Here is a 27,965-nt window from a genome sequence, read left to right on the forward strand (position 1 = left end):
GTCACGTTGCGCAGATGTGTGTAAAGTGTGAGGGGAAAGAGCGAACGGAGGAGAAGGTCGGGCGCTGATGCCGATGGCGGGTGAGTGAATGGGAGAAGTGGGGCGCCCAGACCCGGATTGCCCCCCTCCACCACGTGCGTCCTGAGGACTAGCAGTTTGGCTGGACGCGATCGTTTTTGTGGGGGAGCGGGGAGGAGTAGAGGTAAAGAGTTGCCAGTTGGTTTGTTTTGAGGAGGAATAAGCTGAAAGACACGAATTTCAATTCAGCTCAGTCGGCAGAGCCGCTAGGGTCTATTAATATAAGGGTCGTGGGTTCGAGCCCCACCTGCATTGTAGCGGGTTGGACTAGATGACCCTGGGGTACCTTCCAACTCTAGGACAGATAAAAGAGCGGGGTTTGCCGTAATGATCGCAGTCAAATGTTTCTCCGACCTGGTTGTAGCCGTGGCCCCCTTTGTCTTGAGGTCTCTCTCCTTGCCTGGCTTTTGCTCTTTCTCCCCAGTCGTTCATCTGAAGATTGCGTTTACTCCCAGAGCCCCGACCCTCCAGGATAGGGAGCAGTAGAAATCTGTTTTGCTTCTGTGGGGGTTTTTTTGGGGGGAGGCGGGGGCTGCTTTGCTTTCTCTAGGACGGAGAGAAACTTCGCCGGGAGTCGTTTTCTGCTGCTCGGTTGCGTTAAAAGCCTCCAAACCTCGGGGGCGGGGGGCGGAGAAAGGGCTGGGAGAGACCAGCACAGCAGCCTCACGGTGCCTTGCGGTGGTGGTGAAAAGATTTAATTTATTTAAATTTAATTATTTAAACATTGCAATCAAAAGTACAGTATAGAACTCCTCCCAGGTCTCCACCTCTTTCTCTCCCCCCAAACCACTTCCCAGGAATGATAAATAATTTGGTATGTATGTACGCACACACACTCTTTGTTCCCTTCATCTTTAACAGTTCTTTACAGGTATGGTCCTTCACCTGTCACAAGAAGACATGTGTTTCTGATCAATTCCAGGGCGGGGAGAGGAAGAGAATTAAACAGTTGGCTGCAAAACATCTTTTGAAATTAAGCAATGGTCTCTGCATAATCTGCATTATCTAATCTGCAGGCCTAATTTGCTTGGTCTTAGCTACCATGTCAGACTACTGTATTTCCAGTTCCTCAATTTTAAGACACACACACTGATGTCTGGGGCACACTGCCCTGTTCCCCCCCCCACTCCTGTTTATACTAGGTCTCCATGCCCCCAGTGTTACTAGGTGTCGCTCAACCCCCAACCTGCCTCATATGAGACTTTCAAGCATGTTTGGGTGAAAACTTAAAAGCCTCTCCTCCTGCCCCATCTCATTTAAGAGTTCCCCTTTAATAAGATGTGGAGTGCACAAGATCCCTTGCAGGCAGATCTGGTGTGAAACTTCTATGCAAGTTGTGTTACCCTGTTCAGGACTATTGCCAGAAAAGGGCTGTTGTGCAGTGAATTTTTCTCCTCATCACTCCCCCTCCCAATTCAGCTTGGATTTATTATTTTCTTGCTTAGAGTTGATCGCTTGTCTTTTGTGACATCACTGGCCACAAGCTTTTCTGAGAGTGCTTTTCAAGCTTGCTTTCCTCTGTTGCACTGGCTTAAAAAAATTATTAATCCTGCCTCCCAAGAGGAAGCCCACCCTGTTAGAGGAAAAGAAGAGGCTTGTTGCACAGTATGGACTTTGATGAAACATTACAAGCTGCTGAAGTTGGACTGTGGAGCTGTTGGTGTTTATGGTTCTGTACCAGACTAAGGTAAGGTAAAGGGACCCCTGACCATTAGGTCCAGTCGTGACCGACTGGGGTTGCGCGCTCATCTCGCATTATTGGCCGAGGGAGCCAGCGTACAGCTTCCAGGTCATGTGGCCAGCATGACAAAGCTGCTTCTGGCAAACCAGAGCAGCACATGGAAACGCCGTTTACCTTCCCGCTGTAGCGGTTCCTATTTATCTACTTGCATTTTGATGTGCTTTCGAACTGCTAGGTTGGCAGGAGCTGGGACCAAGCAACGGGAGCTCACCCCGTCACAGGGATTCAAACCGCCGACCTTCTGATCAGCAAGCCCTAGGCTCAGTGGTTTAACCACAGCGCCACCTGGGTCCCAGACTAACAATTAGCAATTAAATTTCACTGTTCCATTGCTTCATCTAGTGTTATATAAGCAAGTGAAAAAATGGCCTGAAAGTAATTCATAGGAATTTATGGCGGCACGTGGCAAGTCAGTCCTGATTGGCGTGCCTCCTTGTGGGCCAACCTGCAGCCTGGGAGAAGCCCTGAGGAGCTCTCTTTACCATCTCTCTTGGTGAAGAGTTCTGGAGCACTCAAAAGCTTGCGTACTATTTTGTGATATTTTGGTTGCCCCAATAAAGGTCATGCCCTATGGAGGATTTGTGGGTATGTTTTTCCCTTAACCGCCACCACAGCTACCCTTCCTTTTTGGTGTTGCTTCCTTGGCGGAAGTTAATGCCCAATGTTAGCGTTGTACAACATTGTAGAAAATTGGTGGGGAGTGACTGGCCCTCCCAAGTGTTGTTCGCCTCCAGCTCCAGACAACGTGACCGATGGTCAGGGAGGGTGGAAGTTGTAGCCCAGCAACACCTGGGTGGCCATATTTGAGACCATTTTGCTGGTCCAACTTTGCCCAAAGGAGTGGTCGTCTCCACACCTACGCACTTATCTGCAGATTGGATCTCCTGCTTTGATTATACTCCTGTACTAAGGTGTGGATTCCTTGCCCCCCCCTTCCCTTGGATGCTTTCACTCTCTCAACTGCACTAGAGTCTTGGGGTGGGGTGGGGTGGGGTGGGGAGAGTCTCAAGTCCAGGAATATCCTCCTGAGCTCATTTTCTGGGGTGGGGCATCTGTGCCCCTCCAAACGTTTCAGGCCTGCAGCTCCTATTTTCAAGCATCTGGGGCTGGTGGGAGCCGAAATCCAGCAGCAACAGGCTCCCTGCCCCTGCCATAAGCGGTCATTGTTGTGACCTGAGGAAGCAGCTCAGCCAAAAGGCACTTTTACCAAACCATTTAAAACATGACATGGTCCTGTTTTTGGTTTGAATTTTATTTCTTGCTTACACAAATATTTGTTTTGTTGGTCCCAGGATAAAGCTGCAAACAATGTGAAGCTGGGACTCTTGCACGTCATGTCCCCCTGCTTGGGTTTGGCAAGCAAGCCATGTGTCAATAAGAAGAATTTCAGGTTGGGTGTCAACAAGCATTATGTAATCATGGAGAGGAGCATGAGACTCGAGGCAGAGTCTCCTGGAGTGTCCTGGGAGCTGTTGTGAACAGATCTTGCAGTGGAATCTGTGGCAGTTTCAAAAGTAAAACTTTGAAATCCACCTGTGTATTATTTTATTTATTAAAATGTAAAAAAACAAAACAAAAAAACACAACCCCAGAACATTCAAAGTAGTTTACAAAAAGAATCAAATACTGACATCAGAAAAAAAATAGTTTTACAAAACTATTTAAAACTAAACTGTAAATAAGTGAATGGTAAGCTAAAAGCCAGATTAAAACACAAACCAACATTCTACATGGGTAGGGTTGTCTAAACAAAAATGTTTTGAGCAGGTACTCGAAAGAGTACAGTGAAGGTCCTGTGTGGTGTCAATAGGCGGAGAGTTCCAAAGTGTGGGTGCTGCCAGACTGATTTCTTACAAATGAGGAACAAGTATTACCTATGTGGCAGCTGCAACAGTGCTGAATCCGCAGATCAAAGGGGGCATATGTGGGGTACAGTAGATATGACGCGCTGATGAAGGATTCTTCTATATAAGGATGGTCCCCTTTATTAGGAAATGTGATTTGTTGGTATTGGCTGTTTCTCAGTTTCTGTTGGCATCACTTCATGTGCCTGAAGAGCTCAGAGTTGGTGAAGGCAGAGGAGAGAGATTCTCCTCTACAAGCCACATCTTAATTTATAAGGGTGCTAGCACAGTTGATAGGCAGAGAATCCACTGTGCTCCCTTTTCAGTAAACATGCTGAGGATTGTAGTGCATGCTTTTTGCCCAGATTTTTTTTAGCTTGCAATGTATTAACTCGGACAGTCTATGTGAAAAAGCCTTTTATGGTACCTTTACTTTCAGTTATAGCAGAATTTATTGTTCTTACTGTAAACTCGTCTTTTCTTTGTTGAAGAATACCTTTCAAGTTGTGCTGTTCAGGTGTTCTAGCTTTGATACACATGATCATCAAGGCACTTACTTTTTCTTTGGCTTGTGATGCATTTTTCTTGAGGAGGCTGCCTAACAAGGTGGCAACACCCCTCAATTTAATTAGAAAGGGAGTCTGTTGCCTGCAGCCTTTCAGCAGGTTGACTCCAGTTTCTGTTCACCAAGTATTGGTGAACCGCCTGCAAGTGTGTGGTGGAGCAGCAGCAGCACTGAGAACCAAGCTCCGCCTGCTCCCATGTGACACTCTGGGGATAGTTCTGTGTGTGGGGTCAGCCAGCTATTCACCACAAGGATATATTCGAAAAAGCAAGTTTGCTGAATTCCACCAAGCAAAATCTCTCTTTGGCTGTTCTTTTCCCTCCTGTGATTGTGCAGTGAGCACAGTCGAAGTTCCATATCTCAGGAGGAGCCTCCAGGAGTGCTAGGAATATGGGGACAATTGTGTGTCGGGGCGCTGGGCTTCCCCTTCCCATGGTTGCAGAGGTAATCAGGTCTTCTGATGGACCCAAATGTGGTTATGGAAATGCAGCAGTCTGGCTTCAGGGCTGAGATTTCAGAACGAGTAAGAGGCATCATCATGGTTATGGGCTATTCTTCTCACTTAGCCGAGCTGTTCATCATCATTTGCTTGTCTTTCTCTCTCACTCTCTCTCCACTTGGCTTCTGTTTTACCAGGATGAAGGCACTGCAGGATGAAGGCGAAGGGGAGATGGAGTCGTTGCAACCAAAGGCTTCTGCAGCTCTCAGTTGGGAGAGCTGTCTAAAGCTAACTCCCCACAAAAATCTGGGGTCATTGGGTCACCTTCAGGCTGAGAGGATGCAGTGATTCTGGACACCGTGCCCATCCAGAGGCGTCACACGCACGCATTGTTTTCAACAGTAAAATGAAAAGGGGCCGATTGCTAATGCCAGATTCATGCGGTTTTCAAGGTGGCTTAGAAGGGAGAACTTGAATTTGACAGTGAACCAGGCCATGGCAATAGAAGCCCCCTTACTGTAGCCCTTTGTCCGGTCACTATGAATGAGGACCTGCTCCAGGATGACTTCTTGGACCAGCAGGAAAGCTGGTTGCCGGCCAACTTGGCTGCAATTCAGAACTGGGAAGGCGATACTCTCGATGAGCAGAATGCTACCTGTGAAGAAGCTGCCGCACAGATGCGTTGTGGTGGAAGTACAGAAAGCAGCTCCATTGGAAATGAGTCCATCGGGACCAGCACTCACGGCCTTGAATCAAATAGCAGCTTGGCCAGAAATCCTGATGGGCAGGACAGATCTGTAGGTGGCAGTGGTAGCAGCAGCAGCTGCAGCAGGTAACTCTTTTTGCCAGTTTGCTGAAAAGCTTGGCCACATTCTGATTCTAAAGTTGGCACTTGTAATGTCCCAGGGTTGAAACCAGGAGCTGCTGGAACTGCTGTGCCTGAATTTAGGAGCCAAGCACCATATCTTTGGGGCACATTTGGAGGTATTCAAGTATAGACCAGTAGATTGTGGTCACAGAGTGACACTTGGGGGATGAATAGATGCAAAGTTCCAGGGAGGAGCAGGTGACTCCATCCTCCCTTCATCTCCACCATCCAAGATTTGGGTGGGCCCAATCCCCCCCCCAAATTGGGTAACCTTCACTGACCCATGTTGTGCTTGATTTGGGATGAAGGCACCCCCATCATATTAACCAGATTTGGCAGGAGTGAAATACGAAAGAGTTGCCAGCTGATTCCCTCCACTCAGGGCAGAAATGCCCTTCTAAAGGCAGTGTTGGGTTAATGCAGCCTTGGCCAGCCTAGTGCCTGCCAGTTGCCTTGGAGTAAAAGTGGGTTAATCCCTTAATCCACAGATCCTTTCATGCAGCAGCAGACTTCCCGCAATTGTGCATATGATTGGCATGGGGGGGGGGGGGGCAGAGTAGATTAAGTTTGAACAATGTGGCCTGTAAATGAAACATACTTTAAGCAAGCATGTCCCCCACAGGCACACTCATGCATGATTTGTGGAATATTTTATTACCGTGGGCCCAAAGCAGTTTACCTAGAAACTGATTTAAAATTTGTTTAACTTGATTTCTTAGTTGCCAGCTACAAATGAAGGGTCTAAGTGGCTTACAAGAAGTACAAACAGAATAATTTAAAATAGAATTGCAGCATAAATTAACAAACTACTGTGACCTGTAAATCTGCTGAAACTTCACTGGCACAGTTTAACACTGACCAGCGTGATGATAAATAAATAGGAATCCATTCCTCAAATGTCTGCAGGTAGAGGTAAGTCTTAACTTGGCACTGAAAAGTTTGATGCTAGGGGAGACCTTGCTTGGGACAGCATTTCACAGTTGCAATAAAAATTTAAAACCACAATAGTGAGGCACAGCAAGTAAGTAAATTAAACCATAGGAGACTTCAAAAGCCACCAGAATACATACTTTTAAAAAATTCAAAACCCTGGGGAAAGAAAGAACTGTTCCTGGCCTTCCTAGAGAGGCCATTCTACAGCTCTGGAGGCAGTTGCAGAAAAGGCCATGCTCCTAACCATGCCTCTTGGAAAGCAGGGTATGGAGCAGGGTTCAAAGTGGGGGCATAGGAGTCCATACAGAGGGCACTATTGTCTTGGGCCATAATGGCTTTTAAAGGCATGCTTCAGTGCCCTAAGGTATATTAGTTGAGGGCCAGGCAGTCTGAAGTGTTTATGAGGCTCGTGACAAGAAACATAGAGCCTGGAATGTGCGAAGTGCCATAAGCAAATAGGGTTCCATGTGCCAGCCTTGCCCACATGTGCTGGTCCTGTTAAATGACAGAGCTCCAGATCCTTCTTTACAGCACAAGGAGCAACCTTTCTTTGTGCTGGAGCAAACATGGCTTTCAGCTTCTGCCCATCCAAAGCAGATATCACCTAAGAAAGGCCCTTCTTTCTAAAATGTGCTATTGTGTTTTTTGTGGGGGTTTTTGTATTCATCTGCAGCAAGCTGCTTTGTTGGAACCAAGGTAATAATAGAAAGCTGAAGCTGCTAGTCCAGGAAATGAAACAATATCTCCCTGCAGAGCAGGTGGAGAGTTGCGGCAAGGCCAGCACCCTCTGTGCCCTGAACTACGCTCTCAAGTGTGTCCAGCAGATCCAAGGTACGTGGGTGCATTTGAAGAAACCCCGCACTGCACGTGTTGGCCTGTGCCCCAACTCCCATCCGTTGGCATGGCTGTATGATGCTGGGGATTGAGTCCAGTGTTCTGGAGGGTGCTGAAGGGTAGTGCATGCAATGGCAGTTTCCTGGGTTCCATCTCTCTTGTGCTCTCTCACATGAGTAAGCAGTGGAACCCAGGAGGATGCACCTGCCAAGGCAGGGACTATGAGAGGGCACACAGAATATGTTGGGCTTTCAGAAAGGGGCTACTGGCCGCCCGTGGTGTACAGTCACAGCATGACTTTGAATTTTTTCTTAGAAAGGGATCTTGAATCTGGCGTGGTCATTTTACAAACAGGGTTACATAAGAAATATCCAAATTCGCCACCTGCTCATTGCTGATTTCTCCCCTCTGCCTCTTGCTTCCCTTGCCTCCTCACCAGCTGACAACAAAGTTTCCAAGGCTTTTGGTGAGCATGGAGCACATCGGACGGATGCTCCTGTGTATGGAGTGGAAGAGCTGGCAGCCATCATGTCTGAGCACGCCCCCAAAAACACAGTAAGTGACCCAAATGCTAATGGGGGGGTGTCTTTGCCCATTTCAGGTGTACTGGTCAAAGAGATAGCAGCAGCTCAAAGATGCTTCATAAAACGTAACCACCACAAAATGGCGGTTGTCTTCCTTCGCTGTAAAGCTGCATCTCTGCTTCACTCTTAGAGAAGGGATGAGAGAGACCTCCCAAGAAGTACTAATGGGTGATAAAAGCAGTGAGCAGGGATGGGTGGATCTGTGTGCAGGTCCCTGGGACATTTTCGTTTCTCAGCCTCTGGAAAACACAAGGCCACGAGAGTTCTGTGTTGGTGTCAGTAACCTATCTCCATCCTGAATCAGGTGGGGGGGGGGGTGGACCTTTAAGATGAAGCACGGCCACATTCCCTAGTAGGTGGGACCAGAAGCTGAAAGCGAGGCAGAGCAAGAGATGTGTCCCTTGGCTTTATACAGCTGGCTACATGTCAACCAGAGAATTTCTTAAACATGCATATCGCCATCCCCATCCCCAGGAAGTCTTCTCACACTTCAGGACTCATTCCTCTAGGCAAGAAGCACTTGGTGGAGAGCATGGTGTGGGGCTGCTGGTAGAGGAGCAGGGCTTGAGGAGAGTCCTGAGAGAGGGAGGCATGGAGGGCAACATTTGACCCTTGGACCTTAAGGGCCCTTGCCTCTGGTGTTAGGACATATCATGTAGCTGAGAAGCGGCAGGTGGCAACTGGATCCCGATTTGTAATGTGAAGACTGAACTCCTGTGTCTCTCTCTGATCTTGTTGGCTTGCCAAGTGGCTCCTGATGTTCTGGCTGTGCTTGAGGATTGTGCTTCTCTTTCTCCAGGACACCTTTGTAGCTGTCTTTTCATTGCTCTCCGGGCAGACAGTGCATGTCTCTGAGCAAGCCGCCTCTGTCCTGAATTGCAAAAGGAAATGCTTGGAGTCCTGCCGCTTTGCAGAGCTGTTGGCTCCCCAGGATGTGGGTGTCTTCTACACTCACACCAATAGGGCTCACCTGCCACTTTGGAACATGGAGGCCCCCAAAGGTGACTTGTTCTGGCCGGAGAAATTTCATCTTATGTGCAAGGTTGTATAAAATGCAAAACACTTGGATGAATTGTAAATATTGTGCTTCAGATAAATGCAGAGAATTATCTAGTTTACCAGTAATTCTTGTGTTGCTATTACAATATTGCAGCACATAGTCACTACCTAACCCAATGGGGGGGGAGGGGGGAACCCTCCAATCTGCAGGCCAGATTTGACCCGACATGTGTCCCAATTTTTGAGTGGCTGTTTCAGCTTCCACATACCTGATGTCACCTGTGACATCTGTATGGGACAGGTAGAGATGTGACTGAGTTGGCTGTGCAGCCAAGTTGCTCACAGGACAGAAAGCATTGGCTGAAGGGCACTGAGTTTACCCCTGCTGGGCCGGGCAACTTACTTGAGTTCCGCTCAAGGAACTTGATCATGAAGCTGATTCCTGTTGTTCCTCACCAGCTGGCTGCTGGGTGGTTGGGAAGGACTTTGACAGGTGGGCATGACAACCTGTCTGTCATCTGACAGGACATCTGGTACTTGACTTGCTCACCTATCATCATTGGCCTGTGGGGTTGGGGACAGATAATGTCATTAAAAACTTGTGCACACTCTTGCAGCACGGAAAGTTCAGAGACTAATCCTGGGAGAAATTGGCTGAGGGTGGAGGGGTGGGCAGGTCAAGGGCACAGAGAAGTAGTTGGTCTTCCTTGCATGCAGCTCGTCTGACCATGGAATGGGAGCTGAGCGTGAGCTTTTAGTGGCATAGGAGAGCCGAAAATAATGCTAATACATTTCACATTTGGCAACTAGTACAGCTCTTGGGGTTCAGATAGTACATGGGTAGACGAGTCTAAAAAGTCTGGGGCACAAATTTTCACAGCCCTCTAGCAGCTATGGTGGCTCATTTACCAGAAGTAATGTATTTAGCGTTAACTCTAGAAGTGTATACTCCGTTCTAACCAAACTAAGCCTCCTAGAGCGAAATATACTTCCACTCCCATCTTTTCTGGTCTTTGGGGTGGGGTGGGGTGAGAGGGCACCGAGCTGAACATGCTGAGAACGAGGAGAATTAATAAACAAATGTTGGTCTCTTCATGTATTTTTGCCCTTACAGACTCACTTTATGAATATGCACAAGTGAAGTCCTTTTTCTGCAGAATAAGGTGAGTATTATGCAGGATTATGGCAAGAAGAGGGGTGTTACAAGCTATTTTCAACACAACTTTTCTGTGTGCATGTTGATGCCCAAGCATTTTAGGATGGTAGTGGTGCCATTTCTTCCTATCACCACCCTGCTTCATTTTATGAGATTAACTGGAAATAGTCCTCCCCCACCCCCCAGTAGTACGGAGTAGAATCTGTGACTACAAGGTGATCCAGTTTCCTACTCAAAGGAAGCGTTTTTGTTGTAGACTGTTCCTACTGTTATAACACTTTGATGCTAAAATGCTGCTCTTCAGAGGAGACAAAGGAATGAAGCATCAGTGAATTAACAGGACAGCAGCTTCCTCTTCCTTCTAGCCAGAAACCCAGACAATCCCTTGCCATTTGGAGTAAACTTCACCTGTAGCTGACAAATCGATGGTTTTTTGTTGTTTTGTTTGCAGGGGAGGCAAAGGGAAACACTACTACCCATTCCGGATGACCCCTTATTTGATCAACTTCTCTGTCTCTGACGCCAGTGGGACGATGTCTTGTTGCTTGGCTCTAGCTGAAAAAATCCACTCTGGCTATGAAGGCAAGAAAAGGGGAACTCCAGTTAAAATTGGCCAGGCTAAAACCCATGTATCATGCTAGATCCTGTTATGCAGGGGTAGGCAACCTAAGCCCCGTGGGCCGGATGCAGCCCAATCGCCTTCTCAATCCGGCCCGCAGACAGTCCGGGAATCAGCGTGTTTTTACATGAGTAGAATGTGTCCTTTTATTTAAAATGCATCTCTGGGTTATTTGTGGGGCCTGCCTGGTGTTTTTACTTGAGTAGAATGTGTGCTTTTATTTAAAATGCATCTCTGGGTTATTTGTGGGGCATAGGAATTCGTTCATTTCCCCCCAAAAAATATAGTCCGGCCCACCACATGGTCTGAGGGACGGCTGAAACAGTTTGCTGACCCCTGCTGTAATGTTTCCACCCCATCTTCTGGGGATTAACTTTGGGACTGTATTGCACCCAGCATCCCTGATAAATGGGCTGTGTGGGTCTCATGGATGTGTGGGGATGTAGACAAGGCGGATACTTTCAATTCTTGTGTGTGTCAGGCAGTTTGACAGAACATTCCAACTTCCTGGTCAGCATGCAAGGGAATATGGACTGTAGCCAAGTAGATCCACTGGTGCTGTGGGTTAAACCACAGAGCCTAGGGCTTGCTGATCAGAAGGTCGGCGGTTTAAATCCCTGTGATGGGGTGAGCTCCCGTTGCTCGGTCCCAGCTCCTGCCAACCTAGCAATTCAAAAGCACATCAAAGTGCAAGTAGATAAATAGGGACCGCTACAGCGGGAAGGTAAACGGCGTTTCCGTGTGCTGCTCTGGTTCGCAGAAGCGGCTTTGTCATGCTGGCCACATGACCTGGAAGCTGTACGCCGGCTCCCTCGGCCAATAATGCGAGATGAGCGCACGACCCCAGAGTCGGTCACGACTGGACCTAATGGTCAGGGGTCCCTTTACCTTTACCTAAGTTAGTCATATCCGTTAACTGCAGTGGGTCTGCTCTGAAAGGCACTAACCCTGGATAAAAATGCCATGAATCTAATTTTGTGAGCAAAGGGAGGTTCTAGATGGAACAGGATCTCTTCTCTTTTCTCAGCCTCTTTTGATAAGGAAGGGCTCCTGAAACTCAGAGAGAGAGTTCCTGAAAGTGTTGAGTGTTGTGGATCCACTGTCAGAAAGGAAAGTTGATTGGGTTCACATGAGCCTCTAAGTGGATCTTGAGCTGTCATTGATGCTTTGTGTTCCTTTCTTTAAAATTGTTAGCTCCTCGAATTCCTGTAGAAAAGAGGATTTTCACCACCACCCATACCCCAGGCTGTCTCTTTCTGGAGGTGGATGACAGGTGATGACTTTTATCTTGCTTATACATATGTATGGGGTATGTGTTGCTGGCAATGCCGGAGAGAAATGCCATTAGAGGCTGATGCTTTGTCTGCTGCAGGCATGGGGTGCGCCCCTCTGTGGCCCTCCAGAGCTTGTTGGACTCCATCTGTGAATGTCGCAGCAGGCAGCGTGGTCAGGGGTCCAAGATGGCGGTGGGAGTTGGAGTCTAGCAACACCTGGAGGGCACAGGTGTTCCCCACTCAATGGATGTATCGCTTTGTCTTATCCTAATAGTAAACCAAATAGCTGTCTCCTGAAGGCTTTTGAAAACACCCTGAACTCATGAAACGTTCAGCGAACAGCTGAAAAAACGCAGCCCTCCTGGGGTGGAGCCGTTCATGAATCGGTGGCGATGGGAATGGCCTTTCTGGGTGGTTGACTGAGATCATAGTCAACATGTGCTTAAGAGTGCCATTTTATTGATGTTTAAAAAGCCCGCCCCCTCCCCACCTCAGTTTCTATGTCACAAAAGGCTCCCTTACAAGGCTGGTATTTGCACTGTGCTTTTGTCAATTGGCCGCTGCATTGCTCGATTTCAGGGCGGTGCCTCTGTTGGGATACCTGCCCCAGGATTTGCTTGGGACGTCCATCTTGCAGTACCTTCACCCAGACGATCGACCCATCATGGTAGCCATTCATCGTAAAGGTAAGGAGGGTTCTGCTGTTTTGGAGCAATGAGGCCTTTGCTCCCTCTCTCTCTCCCCCTCCTCATGTTTGATTAGAAAGTGCAGGGGCTTGATGAGGTTCCCATCAAACCCCAGAGGTTTTAATTTCTTTTCCCTTTCCTGTAAGGGAAGTGGAGGCTTCCACTCCCATGGGGTAGTGCCTGTAGGGGTAGCCACTTCCTCATCTATGGGACTTATTTTGGGGACCATTTGTTCTGTATGTTTATTAACTTCAACCCATTCTGGATTTTATTTCAATTTATTTCTTAACCTCTTCATTCATGATATAGAACCCATAGCAAAGGCTCATGGGATTGCAATTGCAAAGGCTCCTGCGATTGCTAACCGTTTCCCTGCTCTTTTCATGCCATTTTGCATTTTCCTGCTCTTTTGGGGCCATTTTTGCCCTTTTGGCAGTTTAAATTGATTTAATTATTTCCGGGCCGCACTTGAGTAGAACATTTGTAAGTGGGGAGACACCTGTATTCTGTACACTGACCGGCAGTGGCTCTCCCAACCTTACCTGGAAATCATAGAATCATAGAGTTGGAAGCGACCATCTGAGGATCATCTAAGTCCAACCCCCTGCAATGCAGGAATATGTAGCTGTCCCATATAGGGATCGAACCTGCAACCTTGGCTTTATCCAACTGAGCTATCCAGGATGCCAGATGCTGAGGATTGAACTTGGGATATTCTACATGCAAAGCAGACACTCTTCCACTGGTTTTTTCCCCCATAACCTCTCTCCTTCTGGCTGAGAAGAATGATAGAACTTTGCATTAAGCCAGTTCCAGTTATGGTTATGGGGAACTAGGTGTGCGCAGGCCTTTGTGTGCTTCCATTGGCTGCTGCAATCCAACCTTGTCTTTGTCTCTGGCTTTTACTCAGTTCTGAAGTTTGCGGGCCGCCCTCCCTTTGAGCACTCGCCCATCCGATTTTGTACTCAGAATGGGGACTACGTCATCCTGGATACCAGCTGGTCCAGTTTTGTGAATCCATGGAGCCGGAAGGTCGTCTTCATCGTTGGGCGGCACAAAGTCAGAACGTAAGCCTCTTGAAGCCAGCGTGTTTGGGGTTTGCCCCCTTTCCCTTGACACCCAGAGCCAATAAGGAGAATTCAGATTGGATTGATACTGTGCTCCTGTGTGTGTGAGCCTGTAGAACTGGTGTAATAATTTGGGTTTGTCAAGAGTGCCAATAAAGCAAAGGCCTGTGTTAGTCCTACTCAGAGTACAACCATTAAAATCAATGGCCGTGGATAGCTTGGGTCTGTTCATTTTAAACGGGTCTCCTCTGAGTAAGACTGATGTGAATACAAAACAAAGATGGTGAGACATGTGGCATGTTAAAAGGGCTTTAAATTAAGATGATGCCAATTTATCGGAGCAGGTCCAGTCAGCATCTTGCATGGTGCAGCAGTAGCAATTGCCCAGGAGTGCTAAGCTAAGACACTGCTGTTTATTCTGACTCTGCTCTCCAGGACCTGTTGAGATGCCAAGCGTTGAGCCTGGGATCATGTGTGTGTAAAGCATGTGCACCTCCCCTTTGCTATGGCCAGAGCAGATCTGACTTGCGTTGTTTTATAAGCCACAAAGTCCAAACGTAGGAAGATTCTGGCTAGCGAAATGCTTGTGGCCAGTACCTGGAGGCTGGAGCTAGACAGGGAGCCCAGATGAGACTGAGGGGCTCAGATTCTTGCTGTCGGCTGACTTCTGACTGATCACATGCTGGGTGTTTGCAGCTGGATCTTTTCATTCTTAGTAGACCCTTCCTTCCAAAAAGACCCTGGTGCTGGAGCCTTCTGGCAGGGAAGCAGGCCAGCAACTCTGAGCTTCACACTGAGTCTGCTGCTTCCTTCACTTCTGAGGCTGGGGGAGGAGAGTGTGAAGAATCAGGGATCCAGGCAGGGCTTGGGAGGGGCTCAGAGGGGCTATTGGGGGCTCAAGTGAGGCATCTGTGAGATGGAGCTCTTCAGGCTGCCCCAAGACTGCTAGGCTCCAGGCTTCTTCCTCAGAAAAGCTTTTCGTGGGGTTTGGGTTAGGCAAGATCCTGACACTTCGTTAAAATTTGCCTTCGCTGCAGCAGAAGAAAGGATGCCATGCCAGATATTATTACACAGAATTTCTGTTTTGTATGCAAATTGTTCATTGTTGAAATAAAGTCTTCTCATGAGCCCCCTCCGCTTGCTGCCAGGGTTCTTAGCCCTGCTCTAGCCTGTTTGGGCTTCCTTGGATTTCTCAAGCTCTGAGAAATCCAAGCTCACAGACATTTCTCAAGCTCTGCTTTAATTCAGGCCTTATGTAGGAGAGCTCCTTACTTGGAAAAGAGTTTTGTTTCTTAGATATTCTGAAAATTCATTTTCAATTTGTGCCATCAGCAGATAAGGCTAGTTGTTTCCTCCCCCCCCCCCCCCCCCCGCAGGAACAGATTTCTTTGTGTATCCAGCTAAGTATGTACTACTCAGGTCTACCCTAAGTTAATCATGTTCATTCACTACAGTGGTCCAACTCTGAGTAGGACTAGCATTGGATACAAACCTCTGGGTTTACTCTTTCATCAGTCTGTCTAACGTTATCCAGCTGGGGAGCCAGAAGAACTCGGCTGCAGAGCTAATCCCTTTCCTTGAATAACCCACTCCTGTAATCTTGTGATACGGACCTTTCCTCATCTAGTGTCAAGATGACGCTCTGCTTCCATTCATGCTTTGCAGGAGCCCTCTGAATGAAGATGTCTTTGCAGCAAGAAGCAAGGGGATGGACAGGGTTGACAAGGAGATCTGGGAGCTCCAAGGACAGATCTATAAGCTGCTTCTGCAAGTAAGGAGGGGAATGCAGCTCCAAGCAGGGACGCCTTCTGCCGGATGGGGGCAGGGTGCATGTCAGCATTTCCCCCTCTGAGTGATCCAGAGGCATGCAGCTGACAGGAACGATTGCTGCGACCCTTCCCAGGCTTTGGAAGACCTCTGTTTTTCTTTATTTCCAGCCTGTTTATAGCAACGGTTCTAGCGGTTACGGAAGCCTTATTAGCAATGGATCTTACGAGCACTACATCAGTGTGGCATCTTCCAGTGACTCCAATGGGAACTGTGCGGAGGAAATACAGAGAGAACTGGTGAGTCTCTGGTCATTCACAACCAGCCTGCAGTGTGGGCAGTGGGTGGGTGGGTGGGTGGGTTGCTGGGGTGCCTCTTGCCTGTTAACCGGCAAGGAAGCTTATAAAGGAAATTGATTTCGAGGGGTTTGAGTTATGGGTATTGTATTCTATTTATTTTTAAAGTTATTTGTAAACTGCTCTTTGTCAGAGAGAGAGAGGCCCTCTGCCATTAAATATACCCGGTAACGGGGCCGAGTCTACAACCTGACCATGGCTACAACATCCTGCCATTTTTTTGTACTGCTGTTTGTGTTCCACTGTTTCCTCCCCACCCACCCTTGCTTTTGTGTAACATCTTGCCTGTTGAAGAGGCCCGGAGAGAACTTGAAATCCCCACACACCTTTGCAACGGCTTGCTTGGTCCTAATGAAAGTCTTGGCCAGCTGTGGATTTGGGAGGTTTCTCTTAAGGACCAACACTGCTACCTTTGCTTCATTCATCCTTTGTCCCCCCCTCCCTCCGCCCCAGATGTCCTTACAGCAGATCTTTGTGGATGCCAACAGACTCAAGAATGTGGGTCAGCAAGTGTACATTGAATCCCACAGTAAGCCTCAAGAGGGGACTCCCAGGGCAGAGCAGCCAGGAGGTGAGTTCATGGGGGCGACCATGGCCAGGGAGAGGAAGGGATGCATCATTGAGGGTGCCTGCCTCAAGACGGGGGAAATGGTCCAAGACAGATTGATCTTTGGGGACAACAAACATTATAATCTGGAAAATGGAGCCAATGGGAAAGAAATTGAGACCAGGGGCAAGTGGCCATGTGGTATTGGTTGTCCCACTCCGTTGTAAGGGACTTTCTCTCTCCCCCTCCCCATCTCCCAATTTTCTAGACAAGAAGCCAGGTGCTCCCCCTTCGACTATCATTGACCCACCAGCTGAATCTTGTGATGCTTTGAGAAGCACCAACCACGTCCTGTCCTATCAGCAAATTAACTGTATGGACAGCATCATCAGGTAATAACAACATGGCTTCTCAGCAGGTGTCGATGCTCCTGAAGTCTGACTTCCTCCTCAGTCCCTGCTAGGCATTTCTTATGCCAGCAAAATTCAGTTTCTGTACCTCATTATAAAAAGAAAAGAGTGATTTGTCTGTGAGGCACTCGGAGTAAGGTTGTGCTGCTTTCTTTGGTGAAGGATGTTATTTCCCCCTTTTCTGTTGTTTTGGACTGCTTAGCTTTCCTCTCTACAGCCTCAGGGCTCCCAAAGCAGGATGGGGCAGGGGGAGACATAAATACAGTCCTACCTTGGTTTTCGAACAGCTTAGTTCTCGAACGTTTTGGCTCCCGAATGTTCCGGTTTGCAAACTATTTTTAGAAGCCGAACGTCCTGCAGCCAATCAGAAGCAGTGCTTTGGTTTTTGAACGTTGTGGAAGTCGAACGGACTTCCGGAACGGATTCCGTTCGACTTCCAAGGTGCGGCTGTAAATAGAAAAGTTTGCTCTCCTGTTGGCATCATTAGACCATTCTGTTTGTATTTTTGAGTGTGGTGTTTTATGTTCTCCCAAACAGACCAATGTATTATGCATAGAAGTGCTTGATAGAATTCTTTCCCCCCACTTTCTAAAGTGTCAGAGGACCATGGGGGGGTGGGAATTCCTGCATAAATACAATGAAACAGAGGGTTGGATTGATCCTGATCTTTGTTGAGCCTTCTGGTTTTGTACAGGTTTGTGTGACGATGGGAAATGGGCACGGGGTGAAGCCAAAGCCAGTCTTTTAAGGACATCTGTCAATAAATGAGAAGTGTGGGGTGGGTCTTCCTTGCTGTTAAAACCAGTTTCCTTTAGCTTTCTGCTATATGTTTCGGTAATTTATAGCTGTATCCATAAAGCATGCAATAGCATGAATGGCTTCTGAAATGTCTACTTGTCACACACACACACACACTTTTTTAAAATGAATGAGCATTTAAGTGCGGTCACTTTGGTTGAGCTGCCCTGACAAGGCTCTTCAGGCAGCTGAAACTTGCCTACTGCTTCACTCCCATTCTGACTGGTTGGGTGAACAGCCCTGCTTATATTCATGGACTTAGAATAGGAAGATGCTAATGCCAGGCTCCTGATTGCAGATACCTGGAGAGTTGCAACAGTCCCGCCCTGAAAAGGAAGTGTGAGTCCTCTACCAATGCATCCTCTTCGTCCTCCGATGACGACAGGCAAGCTCAGCTAAGCCAGAATGACAAGCAAATCTTGGAAGGTGAGAGGGAGCGCAGGAAGGGTTTTCAAGGGGTTTCAGTTTGCTTGTGGCTGTGCTAAGGGCTGTTTCTGCCAATATGCTCCAGAGCTTCATGTGCTTTTTGGAAATGACTTCCTACCCAGATACCATTTTTCCTATTCAAAAGCCCCACATTTAAATTGATCAGCTTCGCTTGTCTTGGCTGTGTTTCTGTTACGTCGTATCTTTGAAAGCATTTGCTTTGAGGTTTTCAAGCGGAGGTTGGATGGCCATCTGTCATGGATGTTGTAGTTGAGATCCCTGCATTGCAAGGGGGGGTGGGCCAGACGATGCTTGGGGGTCCCTTCCAACTTGGCAGTTCTATGATTCTTCCCCTACTAGATGCTGCTGAGCTGCCCTTGGTTGATTCCCAGCCACCTGCGACGCCCAAGCTGGAAGGCGACATAGAGCAGCAGTCCCCAGCGAGGGTGGTGGGCGGCGCTGCTGCAATGACTGATCTGGCGCTGACTGCCAAAGCATTGAGTGTGGTGTCCACAACCAGCCAGTGCAGCTACAGCAGCACCCTGGTCCACTTCCCACACCCGGAGTCAGGTAGGTTGGCAGATGGATCTTGCTTCTCTCCTGAGAAAAACACAAAAACCTCTGAGCTCCTTTGGTTACACACCTGCCTCCTCTCCCAAGCAAGCGGTGTTTGCCTACATAAATCACATCCAGTTAGAACGGAGCAGGACTGCTTGTTCTGCTCTCTCGTCTTGGGGTCTCAGCACAAACAAATGAGCCATGCCCTCCTCAAAGGCTTTGGGAGGATGGCAGCTGGATGCTGTCCCTGTCCTCCTGCAGCGGCGTCGGAACCTCACTCAGTGATTGTGGGGGACAAATTGCTGCCTGTTTATAGGAGACATCCATTGCAATGAGCACCAGCCGCCTTCTCAGGCAGGAACCTTCCAGTTCTGTTCCAGGGAGCACGCTTACTCACAGCAGTGCTTAGAGTTCCTCTAGCCTTCCTTTCTTTGCCTGGCTAGAAATTTGGGCAGAAGTAGAAGAGGGAGGCCCAGTGCCCAACCAGCCGAGAGTCCCAAACGCCTTCTCCACCACCACCACCACTTCCTCCTCCTCCTCCTCTTTTTCCCCATATCATTCCTGTGCAGCTGATTCTCGGCGGGATAACTTTGGTTCAGATGCTGTCAATCAAACGGTATCTGAGTTGCCTTCCATGTGGCATGTGGCTCCCCCTTTTGCAGCCTGAATAATCCCTTTCCGGTAGCCCTGCACAACATCTAGGTGAATATTTGGGTAGCAGAGAAGGAGGTTCCCAAATGTTGCCGGCTGCCTCCTTGGGAAAGTGTGGTTGACAGTCCTCCTCCTCCCCCTCGCAGAAGCCATGGCACTCGAAGAAGCCACTCTGCAAGGTGAGCAGATGGAGCCATCGCTGGCCAACCCCATGCCCAGCGCAACTGGGGCCGGAGCCACCTTGGAGGAAGTCAGGCTAGTGGGGCTGACCAAAGAGGTCTTGTCGGCTCACACGCAGAAGAAGGAGCAGGAATATGTGGACCACTTCCGCCAGAGGGCCCTGCTGTCCTCATACCGGCCAACCTACCTCCAGCATGGGGCCAGGAGCAGCCAGCCTCCTTCCCAGGACCAAGGTAGGATCTCTCTCTCTCTCTCTCTCTCTCCCTCCCTCTCTCTCTCTCTCTCTCTCTCTCCTCCCTACAGGCTGCTGAAATCTGCTTCTCTGTGTTCAGGGAAATAGCCCTCCCCATATTCTTGAATGGTGTGTGTTGGGGAAGAATTTAGCTTAGGGGCTTAGAGGGGTCTCTCTCTCTCTCTATTTGGCTAGGGAACAGGGTGCTATGAGTCTGCTAGAAGCCAGCTTGCTTGCTACTGTACCCAAGAATACAGCCTGTGCCACGTTGCAGTTGTAGCCTAGGTTGCAGATTGCGCTCGTAAGGGAGCAGCAGAGGCACAGCCAAAGACACATCTTTCTTGTGGGAGCAAAATGAATGGTAGTTTTTGGATTGACTGTCTCTGAGAAGGGAGGAAGGGAACAGGAAGTGAGCAGCAATGAGGCAAAGGAGGCTGGAAAGTGAGAGAGTTTCCCTCCTTATATCTAAGAAATACGTCATAGGGTAAGGGTGTGGGAAAGAAGGTCTTTCAGCGGCAAGAGGAGGCTTCTTGCAGGCAGGCTTTGTTGAGGGCAGAACGAGGCTCCCAAAGAGCCAGGCCTCTCCTGGCATTCGTCTCCTGACAGCCCCTTGAGAGAAGCGGTTCAGGGGTGTGCAAAGAGGCTCCCAGCTAGGACTTCTGCAGGCCCAAGAGCCGAACAGTAGAGAGAATGCCAAGAGGACTGCACCTGAAACCACAAAGTGGTGCCACCTTGCCAGAGCAGCCAAACTGTTAACCCTCTAGTTGCTGTTGGGCTCCAACTCTCTTCCCCTGGGTAGGGAGCACCTGCTGGGGGAAGGACTGCAGGAGAGGGGGATGGGAGAGAGCCTTAGGGTCAGGCAGGTTTCAGGCTGGACAGTGCGACTGCCTGCTTTCCATCCTCAACTGGGAACCGGCGCTGCTTCTGCGCCTCCCCTACTGTCTATGGCAAAAGCACTCTTGGCTTAACCCGTCCTTGAGCGGTCAGTCTTGGACTTGGTCACCTAAACAAAGGGTGCTGCTCCCGCCTGCCTCTCTCTCTCGTCACAAATTCCCCGCTTTTGGTTTCTTCCTCCGCAGACGACGTCTCTCCAAAGCAGACCAGGCCAGTGGGCTGGAAAAGGAAGACCAAGCCAGGGAAGTTCAAGCGCCAGAAACCACTGGGCTCCCCCGACAGCAGGAGCGGTGCTTGGGAGGTGGACGCTTCCCAAGGACCCCACTCTGGGGCCCCAAGCTTCACCCTCCCTGCCGATCCTTATGCAGCAACGCCTGGTTTCCCTGCTGCCTCTCTGGAAGGAAGCCCTGTCTTGCCGCCTTCTGCCACTGCAGCAACTGTAGCCACCCCACTTTACCTGCCCTGCAGCATCCAGCCCCTCCCAGCATCCCCTGCTCCATACATGGGCGGCTTCATGACTGTCCTCTTTCAGAATTTCCCAGCATATCCTCCGCCACCACCGCTTCTTTCCCCCCCTCCGCCTTCCTTCCCTGCGCAACTCTTCCCCTGCCCCTCTGCTGCCTCCTACCCCTGCCCTGTGATGCCCCCGCACCCTCCTTCCACTCTCCCCATGGCAGCGCCAGGCCCCATGGAGCACCCTTCGCCCCCCTCCACCCCAGTGTCTGCTGCCGAGGAAGAACAGCCTGCATCCTCGGGGGACCTGCCCCACCAGAGACTCTTCAGCAACTCCCGGAGCAGCTCCCCTCTGCAGCTGGACCTGCTTCAAGAAGAGCTGCCCAAACCACTGGAGCTGTCCGGCACAGCACAGGCCCCCCTGGCAGGCACAGGGGCCATGTGTGTAAGTTCCTGCAAGGGGGGGTCCCAGGTCAGGTTTTGGGAAGGGTTGGCTGCCGATGGTGGCAGATTCAGGGGCGAAATAGCATGGTGTGCAAGGAATGCCACTCCCCCCAACCCTGGCTGTTTTCTTGCTCCGTGGGCCACAGAAAGAGCTTCTCCCTCACAGATCTGTGGGGCCTTGTGAAGCTGGCGGTGGGGCATCCCACCCAGAGGTCCCTTGCAGTCCATGCAGCTTATTCCACATGGGTTTGGGTGGTGCTCTGCATATGGGGCATGGCAGCTGTGAACATGGCAATTCATTCCTAACAGCAGGTGGTGGTGGTTCTAATTACGCCCTCTGTCTCCCAGGGATGCAGCTAGTGAAGAGTGAAGAACAGGGACTTCCTGCGTTGGGTCGGTTTCCGTTCCGCTGTGTTCTCAGAGGTGGGAATCTGAGTTCCGCAGGCAAGGAGGGGGGAAATGTATTGGCAGCTGCACTTTGGATGGGCAGAGGGTCCCGGGCGCATACAGCTGCTGTAGCTGTGAGTTGGGCACAGCCGACTGTGGAAATGAGACCCCCTTTGTGTGTATTGTGTGTTGTCGTCTAGCATGTGCTTGGCATCTGTGGCTGCATTGCGCCGTATGAGGCAGCAGCAGGAAGCTTGTTTGGTCTCTGTTGGCAGGAGAAATCCTTGGGTTTAAGGCACCTAGCCCTCCAGATGTTTCGGGTTCCTATCAGCCCCTGCCAGCCTGTCTGTAGTACACTGGGAGTTGTAATCCAAATAATCTGGAGGACGGGTTAAGGAAGTTTGCAGGGCTCACGGGCCGTATTCGCGCGACCACATTATTGGGCTCCACGGCAGGAGTCTTTTACTTTCAGAACCAGCTGAGCTGGTACCAGTTGCTAATCCTGACCCCACCTGGGTGCCTGCAGAAAGCACCGCCATCTCTCCTTGAGCCCGGCAGTGACTTTGTGTGGATGGATTTGTCCCATTTCCTTTGCAGGATGAGGATGGGGAGGACAGCGTGAACAATGACAGCCACTCCATCTCCAGGGAGCTCTTTGACCTTTTGCTACTGGAAGATTCCCAGTCTGGAAGTAGCTCAGCGGCCTCTGTCAGTGGGTCTGCTGAGTCCAGCTCCTTGGTCTCTGGGTCCAATGGCTCCAGCTCCAACGAAACATCTGGTTGTGGCACAGGTAAGGCAGGCACGCTGGGCACGAGAGGGAGACCCTGAAATATTTGATGGTGGCAAGTGTTAGTCCATGGATGGGGCAAGCCCAGTGCCTTACAATGTGCTGTGCGAAGGAGGACTTCCTTTGCCTGTCCTGAATCTTCCAACATTCATCTTCTTCTGATGTCCACAGTAGCTAGTATTATGGGAGAGACCCCACTTTGGAGCTCCTCACAAATCCCTCTTTGTTTTAACCACTTTGAACAATTTTGGCATCAACAGCAAACAAGTCTACCTGAGTGCTCACCTCAACTCTAGATCATTTGTGAACAAGTTAAAAACACAGGTCCCAGTACCAATCCTAGGAGAATTCTAAATCTCTCCTTTTGGAGGACTGTCCTTGATTCATGCTGTCTGCTTCATGCTGCTTGACAAGTTCCTTATCTACAGGAGGATCACTCCTCAGCAATTCCATGTTTTTGCTCTCGGGTGCATGTTATCCAGACCCAGTGATTTGTCAGTCTTTAATTTGTCAATAAAAACTGCCCCTTGTCACTGCTGTTTGCTTCAGTTCCTCAGACTCCCTTCCTGTGAAAGTAGTTCAGGCACAGGAGGGATCTGCCCAGTGTCTCCCACTGTGAAGACAGATGCGAAGAATTTGCCTTGGGATCCCTGCAGCCCCTTTTTCTCGAGTGACTGGGCCACAACTTAGAAGGAGCCGAAGTGCTGTGTGTGTTGGCTTCCACACAAAGAGAAGCCCAGAGGGATTTGCTTGCAGGAGAACAGCCACCCTCCTCCCTGCCTTGAGACTGGCCTGTGCAGAAACCCACATCTCATTCGTGTCCACCCACCTGTCTCCAAACAGGCAGCGGAAACAGCAGCAAATACTTTGCCAGCAATGATTCCTCCGAGGTCTCAAAAAGGGGAAAGAACGGCCAAGAAGGAGGTGAAGAGGCGGAACGGCCACTGCGGCCAACCAGGTTGGTGTGGAGGACAGTGAATAGTTTGCCAGAGCCAATCCAGATGACCTACCAAATGCCAAAGCGGTGAGAAAATGCCTTTGCTTTGATTGATTGATTGATTGATTGATTGATTGATTGCTACTTCTCCAAACTAGGTAGGTCCTCCTGCCTTCCAGAAGGCAGCGCTGGGAAAATTGGGAGGGGGAAGGGCAAGCGGTTCAGGAAGGGGAGCAAAATAGGATTTCCGTAGCTTAGTCACCAGCAGACCCCATGATGTTTGCCCCCTTGTGAGGTGCTGGACACATTAGTTTTTTTATTGTTACTGAGAGTGGTGGCTATTGATGGAAGTCTTCTCCATCAAGGAAAATCTCCTGAAACTCTCACAGGCACCATCCCGGTCTGTCTGTGCACTGGAGCAGAAATAATAATAATAATAATAAAAATAATAAAAACAATAATAATATATTATTTATACCCCACCCATCTGGCTGGGTTTCCCCAGCCACTCTGGGCGGCTTCCAACAGAAAAATAAAACACAGTGATCTATTAAACATTAAAAGCCTCCCTAAACAGGGCTGCCTTCAGATGTCTTCTAAAAGTCTGGTAGTTGTTTTTCTCTTTGACATCTGATGGGAGGGCGTTCCACAGGGCGGGCGCCACTACCGAGAAGGCCCTCTGTCTAGTTCCCTGCAACTTGGCTTCTCGCAATGAGGGAACCACCAGAAGGCCCTCAGTGCTGGACCTCAGTGTCCGGGCAGAACGATGGAGGTGGAGACGCTCCTTCAGGTATACTGGACCGAGGCGATTTAGGACTTTAAAGGTCAGCACCAACACTTTGAATTGTGCTCGGAAACATACTGGGAGCCAATGTAGATCTTTCAGGACCGGTGTTATGTGGTCTCGGCGGCCGCTCCCAGTCACCAGTCTAGCTGCCGCATTCTGGATTAGTTGTAGTTTACGAGTCACCTTCAAAGGTAGCTCCACGTAGAGCGCATTGCAGTAGTCCAAGCGAGAGATAACTAGAGCATGCACCACTCTGGCGAGACAGTCTGCAGGCAGGTAGGGTCTCAGCCTGTGTACCAGATGGAGCTGATAGACAGCTGCCCTGGACACAGAATTGACCTGCGCCTCCATGGACAGCTGTGAGTCCAAAATGACTCACAGGCTGCGCACCTGGTCCTTCAGGGGCACAGTTACCCCATTCAGGACCAGGGAGTCCTCCACACCTGCCCGCCTCCTGTCCCCCACAAACAGTACTTCTGTCTTGTCAGGATTCAACCTCAATCAAGAAAGAGCATGTTCTGTGAGCATCTTAACACAATGGATGAAATGCAGAATGTTTTTGCTTTTTTAATAATGGGCCAGGAAGAGAGGTAAATGGAGGAAAAGAGAGCCATGTGCAGCCCAGTCCCAGGTGGGTGGATGGATGTGTTGCCAAGGGGCAGATCTGCATTTCATGCAGAGTCTTTGGAATTACAGTTGGGAGGTCCTCTCATCACTCTGCTGCCTATTCCTTAGGCTGTTGGTGAGAAGGCAGAGGCAGCCCTGAAATGTCTTTGGAGTTGTTTTCAGGAACCTAAAGGGATGGACCAATTTAAGGAAAGGCTTATACAGACAAGAGGGTGGGGCTTAGGTTTTTCATCCAAGTGCAAAATATAGGTGGCAGAGAGCTTGTGATTGGAAAGCAGGGAAGATTCAGTTCAGAAGGGATCTGTTGGGCCTCCAGATGTTGGATGATCTAAACTCCGCCCTAGCGTCCAGCAGGATCAATGACCAGGGACAACGGCAATGGGAGTTGCTGCCCTCCAGGCATGGCTGGGGTACGAGAGGCCTGCTCTTCTGTAGCTTTTGCAGCTAATGTTGTTTCAAGGCTTCTAAGATTTTGGAGGGTGCCACACCTTCTCTGTAGGACTCTGGGTGGTGAAAACTAGCTGAACTTTATGCAGAATATTGGAGGAGGAGGTGATGCCAGGATTTTGGCTTTGTCGGACTGGTGCCTTTTTATCTAGCCAGCTTCTCATCTCTTGCAGAATTGCAGAGGAGGTGCTGAAAGAGGACCTGGAGAAGCTGGCCACCCTGGAGAGCAAGCAGCCCTGTTTCTCGGAAGCGCAGAAGGAGGAGCTGGCAGAGGTCCACCCCTGGATTCGCACCCAGACCATCCCCCAAGAAATTGACACCCAAGTAAGGAAACCTGGTTGCATGGAAGCTGGTACTGTGGGTTTCAAATCCATGTGCTCTCACTGTACTCTTTCCGGCAGCTGCTTAAAACATTTTTGTTAGGGCCAGCCCATCTGAACACTGCTCACTGCAGTCATCTTCTGAATACTCTTAAATACCTGCTTTTAACTGTGTTTTATCAATCATTTTCATGTTCTGTTGCATATTTTTGTAAACTGTTTAGAAGCTCTCTTACCATCACATGGTTTATAATATATAACAACAAATTCAATTTAAAAACACACACACACACTCCTTTTCCTTTCAAATAGAGTTTGAGCCTTAGCGCAACATACTATTCAGTAACTGTCCTCAAGTAGAGATGGGAAGGCCTGGGGGGGGGGGAACGGAAAAATGGGGGGGGGGGACAGGTTTCCCCCATTTTTCCCCAAAGCCGTTTTTTAGAAGTCTAAGAGGAAAAAGAAATGGAAAATGATAGCAGTAGTTCAGAAAATGAGATAGAATGAACTGCATGTATATGTTGTGTCTTCTGGGTTTTTTTTTAAAGCACTACTCAAAGGGTAGATCTATGGAACTAAAGTATTGAGGTGGACCTTAACTTTACAGTTTTTGCTGTTGGTGCTAAGTGGCAAATCTGATTATTTTTTATGTTGATGGTTTCTTGCTTTTTTTGTTGCTTTCGAGGGAAAGGGGGGGTTACCTGTTTTATTGCAATTCACACAATTTGTAAAACTACTCCCCACTGAACTTTTTTTCAATTTTTTCAAAACTTCAATTTTTTCTGGAAAAAAATGGGGGGAACTTTTTTTTCTCTTGGCTTCAAAATTTCTGGAAATTTTACATCTCTAAGCTGGAGCAGGTGGACCTTTCGTCCTGCCCAGGAGGGCTCCATTCTTCCACGTTACTCACCAACTTCCTTCCCTTGCTAGGGCTGCATCATGTGTGACAACAGGAATGCCGGCTTGAATGTCGTTGCTGGGCTGGAGGACAGAGATCCTCAAGAGGAGGACAGCAAGGACCTTGATGAGACACCGCTGCTTCCACCACAGGCACCGCCCTAGAGAAGTCAGCCCTTCCTGTGCACTTGGCCCAGCTCATCTTTCCCCCTGGCTGTCCAAAATGTTGCTTCCAAAGGCTCACCCCTCACACCACCCCAAAATTTCTGAAATTACAGCAACTAATAGTTGGTTCTTGTTTGGGACGAAGCGGCAAGGGCCCCTCTATAAATGACCAGTTGGTTCCCAGAATCCATGAGTAGTCAGGTGCGCCTGTGCTCATTATACACACACACACACACTTTTCACCAATAGGGCTTCCCCATTGGAGCTGGATTAAAGCCTGGAGATCATCTGGCCAGATCTCCTCTAGTCCTTCCTTTTCATGGCAGAGAGCCAGATTTTCCTCTCTCCCACCCCTGGAGGGCCGCCCACTTGATGTCATAGTGGCGTCAGGTGATGCTTTTCTGTTTGAAGCCAACTGCGGGACTTTCAGGCAGCTCTTTGTAGACGATGCTCTACTACTTTTGTTGAATCAATGTTGGCCCGCCAAGGAATATATTAGGGTTATCGTCGTTGAGGGCTGTCAGATTTTTCAGAAGTAGAAATAGCATTTTAAACTGACAAAATTCTCCTCCTGGAGTTCCCTTATTTCTGCCTTTGAATTACACCCTGGATCTGCCTTCTTTTGGCTACTTTTTGGCTAGCCAGGAAAGGAAGGGAGAGTCATTTTTCCCTTCCTTGGGAATCACTTTTTTAAAAGACGAAAAAGTTGTCACCAACTAAGTTTTCTTCAGAGTAGCCCATTCATGCACCTAACGTAGCCAGGACATTTTAACTTCTGTGGACCTTTTGAGTAGGACTCATGTGCTACAACCCAGTATATATAAAGTTGATCCTGCTGATAGAGACCATGTCACCTGCAGCAGCTCAGGAGGATTTGCTCTAGGAATGGGACACACACACACACACACACACACACACACACACCATTGCAAGCCACAATGTAGAATATATACTGCCAATTGGTTATCAGTGGGATTTATAAACTGGCTTTGGGGCAATAAACTTGTTTGTATCATGCTTTTCAATATGTGCATTTTTAAAAGGTGACCTGTTTGTGCGTGAGATGGGGAGAATTTTTCTCTTTTGGAAACAAAATAAAATGTGAAAATCTTCCTCCTGAGTGTCATTTTGCGATTTAAAATGCACAGATCAACCCCAGCACCAGCAACAACATGGTGCCTTTCTGCTGTTGGACCTTCCCATCATTG

The 27,965-nt window shown here is 49.0% G+C and overlaps 1 protein-coding gene across 8 annotated transcripts; it reads left to right on the forward strand.

Moving 5' to 3' along the window:
- Positions 1-27,869, forward strand: PER3 (period circadian regulator 3). 8 transcript variants are annotated; one of them, XM_060276132.1, is made up of 23 exons: positions 54-80; positions 1,640-1,765; positions 4,865-5,499; positions 7,142-7,299; positions 7,742-7,857; positions 8,686-8,887; positions 10,000-10,048; positions 10,493-10,623; positions 11,855-11,933; positions 12,514-12,620; positions 13,531-13,687; positions 15,353-15,458; positions 15,625-15,753; positions 16,264-16,381; positions 16,626-16,749; positions 17,864-17,991; positions 18,352-18,561; positions 19,347-19,613; positions 20,692-21,404; positions 22,388-22,580; positions 23,421-23,601; positions 25,549-25,699; positions 26,626-27,869. In XM_060276132.1, the coding sequence occupies exons 3-23, from the start codon at positions 5,207-5,209 to the stop codon at positions 26,755-26,757; spliced, it is 3,744 nt and encodes a 1,247-aa protein (XP_060132115.1). In that variant the 5' UTR covers positions 54-80; positions 1,640-1,765; positions 4,865-5,206; the 3' UTR covers positions 26,758-27,869. The 8 variants fall into 8 exon arrangements, 7 of the variants coding, with proteins under 7 accessions (XP_034974366.2, XP_060132116.1, XP_060132117.1 ...); XM_060276131.1 differs by having other exon boundaries at positions 64-80; positions 1,524-1,765; XM_035118475.2 differs by lacking the exon at positions 1,640-1,765 and having other exon boundaries at positions 1-80.
- Positions 27,870-27,965: the final 96 nt, after the last annotated feature.

This window comes from Zootoca vivipara, chromosome 6 (genome assembly GCF_963506605.1).
Source record: "Zootoca vivipara chromosome 6, rZooViv1.1, whole genome shotgun sequence".
In the NCBI taxonomy this organism is placed as follows: Eukaryota; Metazoa; Chordata; class Lepidosauria; order Squamata; family Lacertidae; genus Zootoca; species Zootoca vivipara.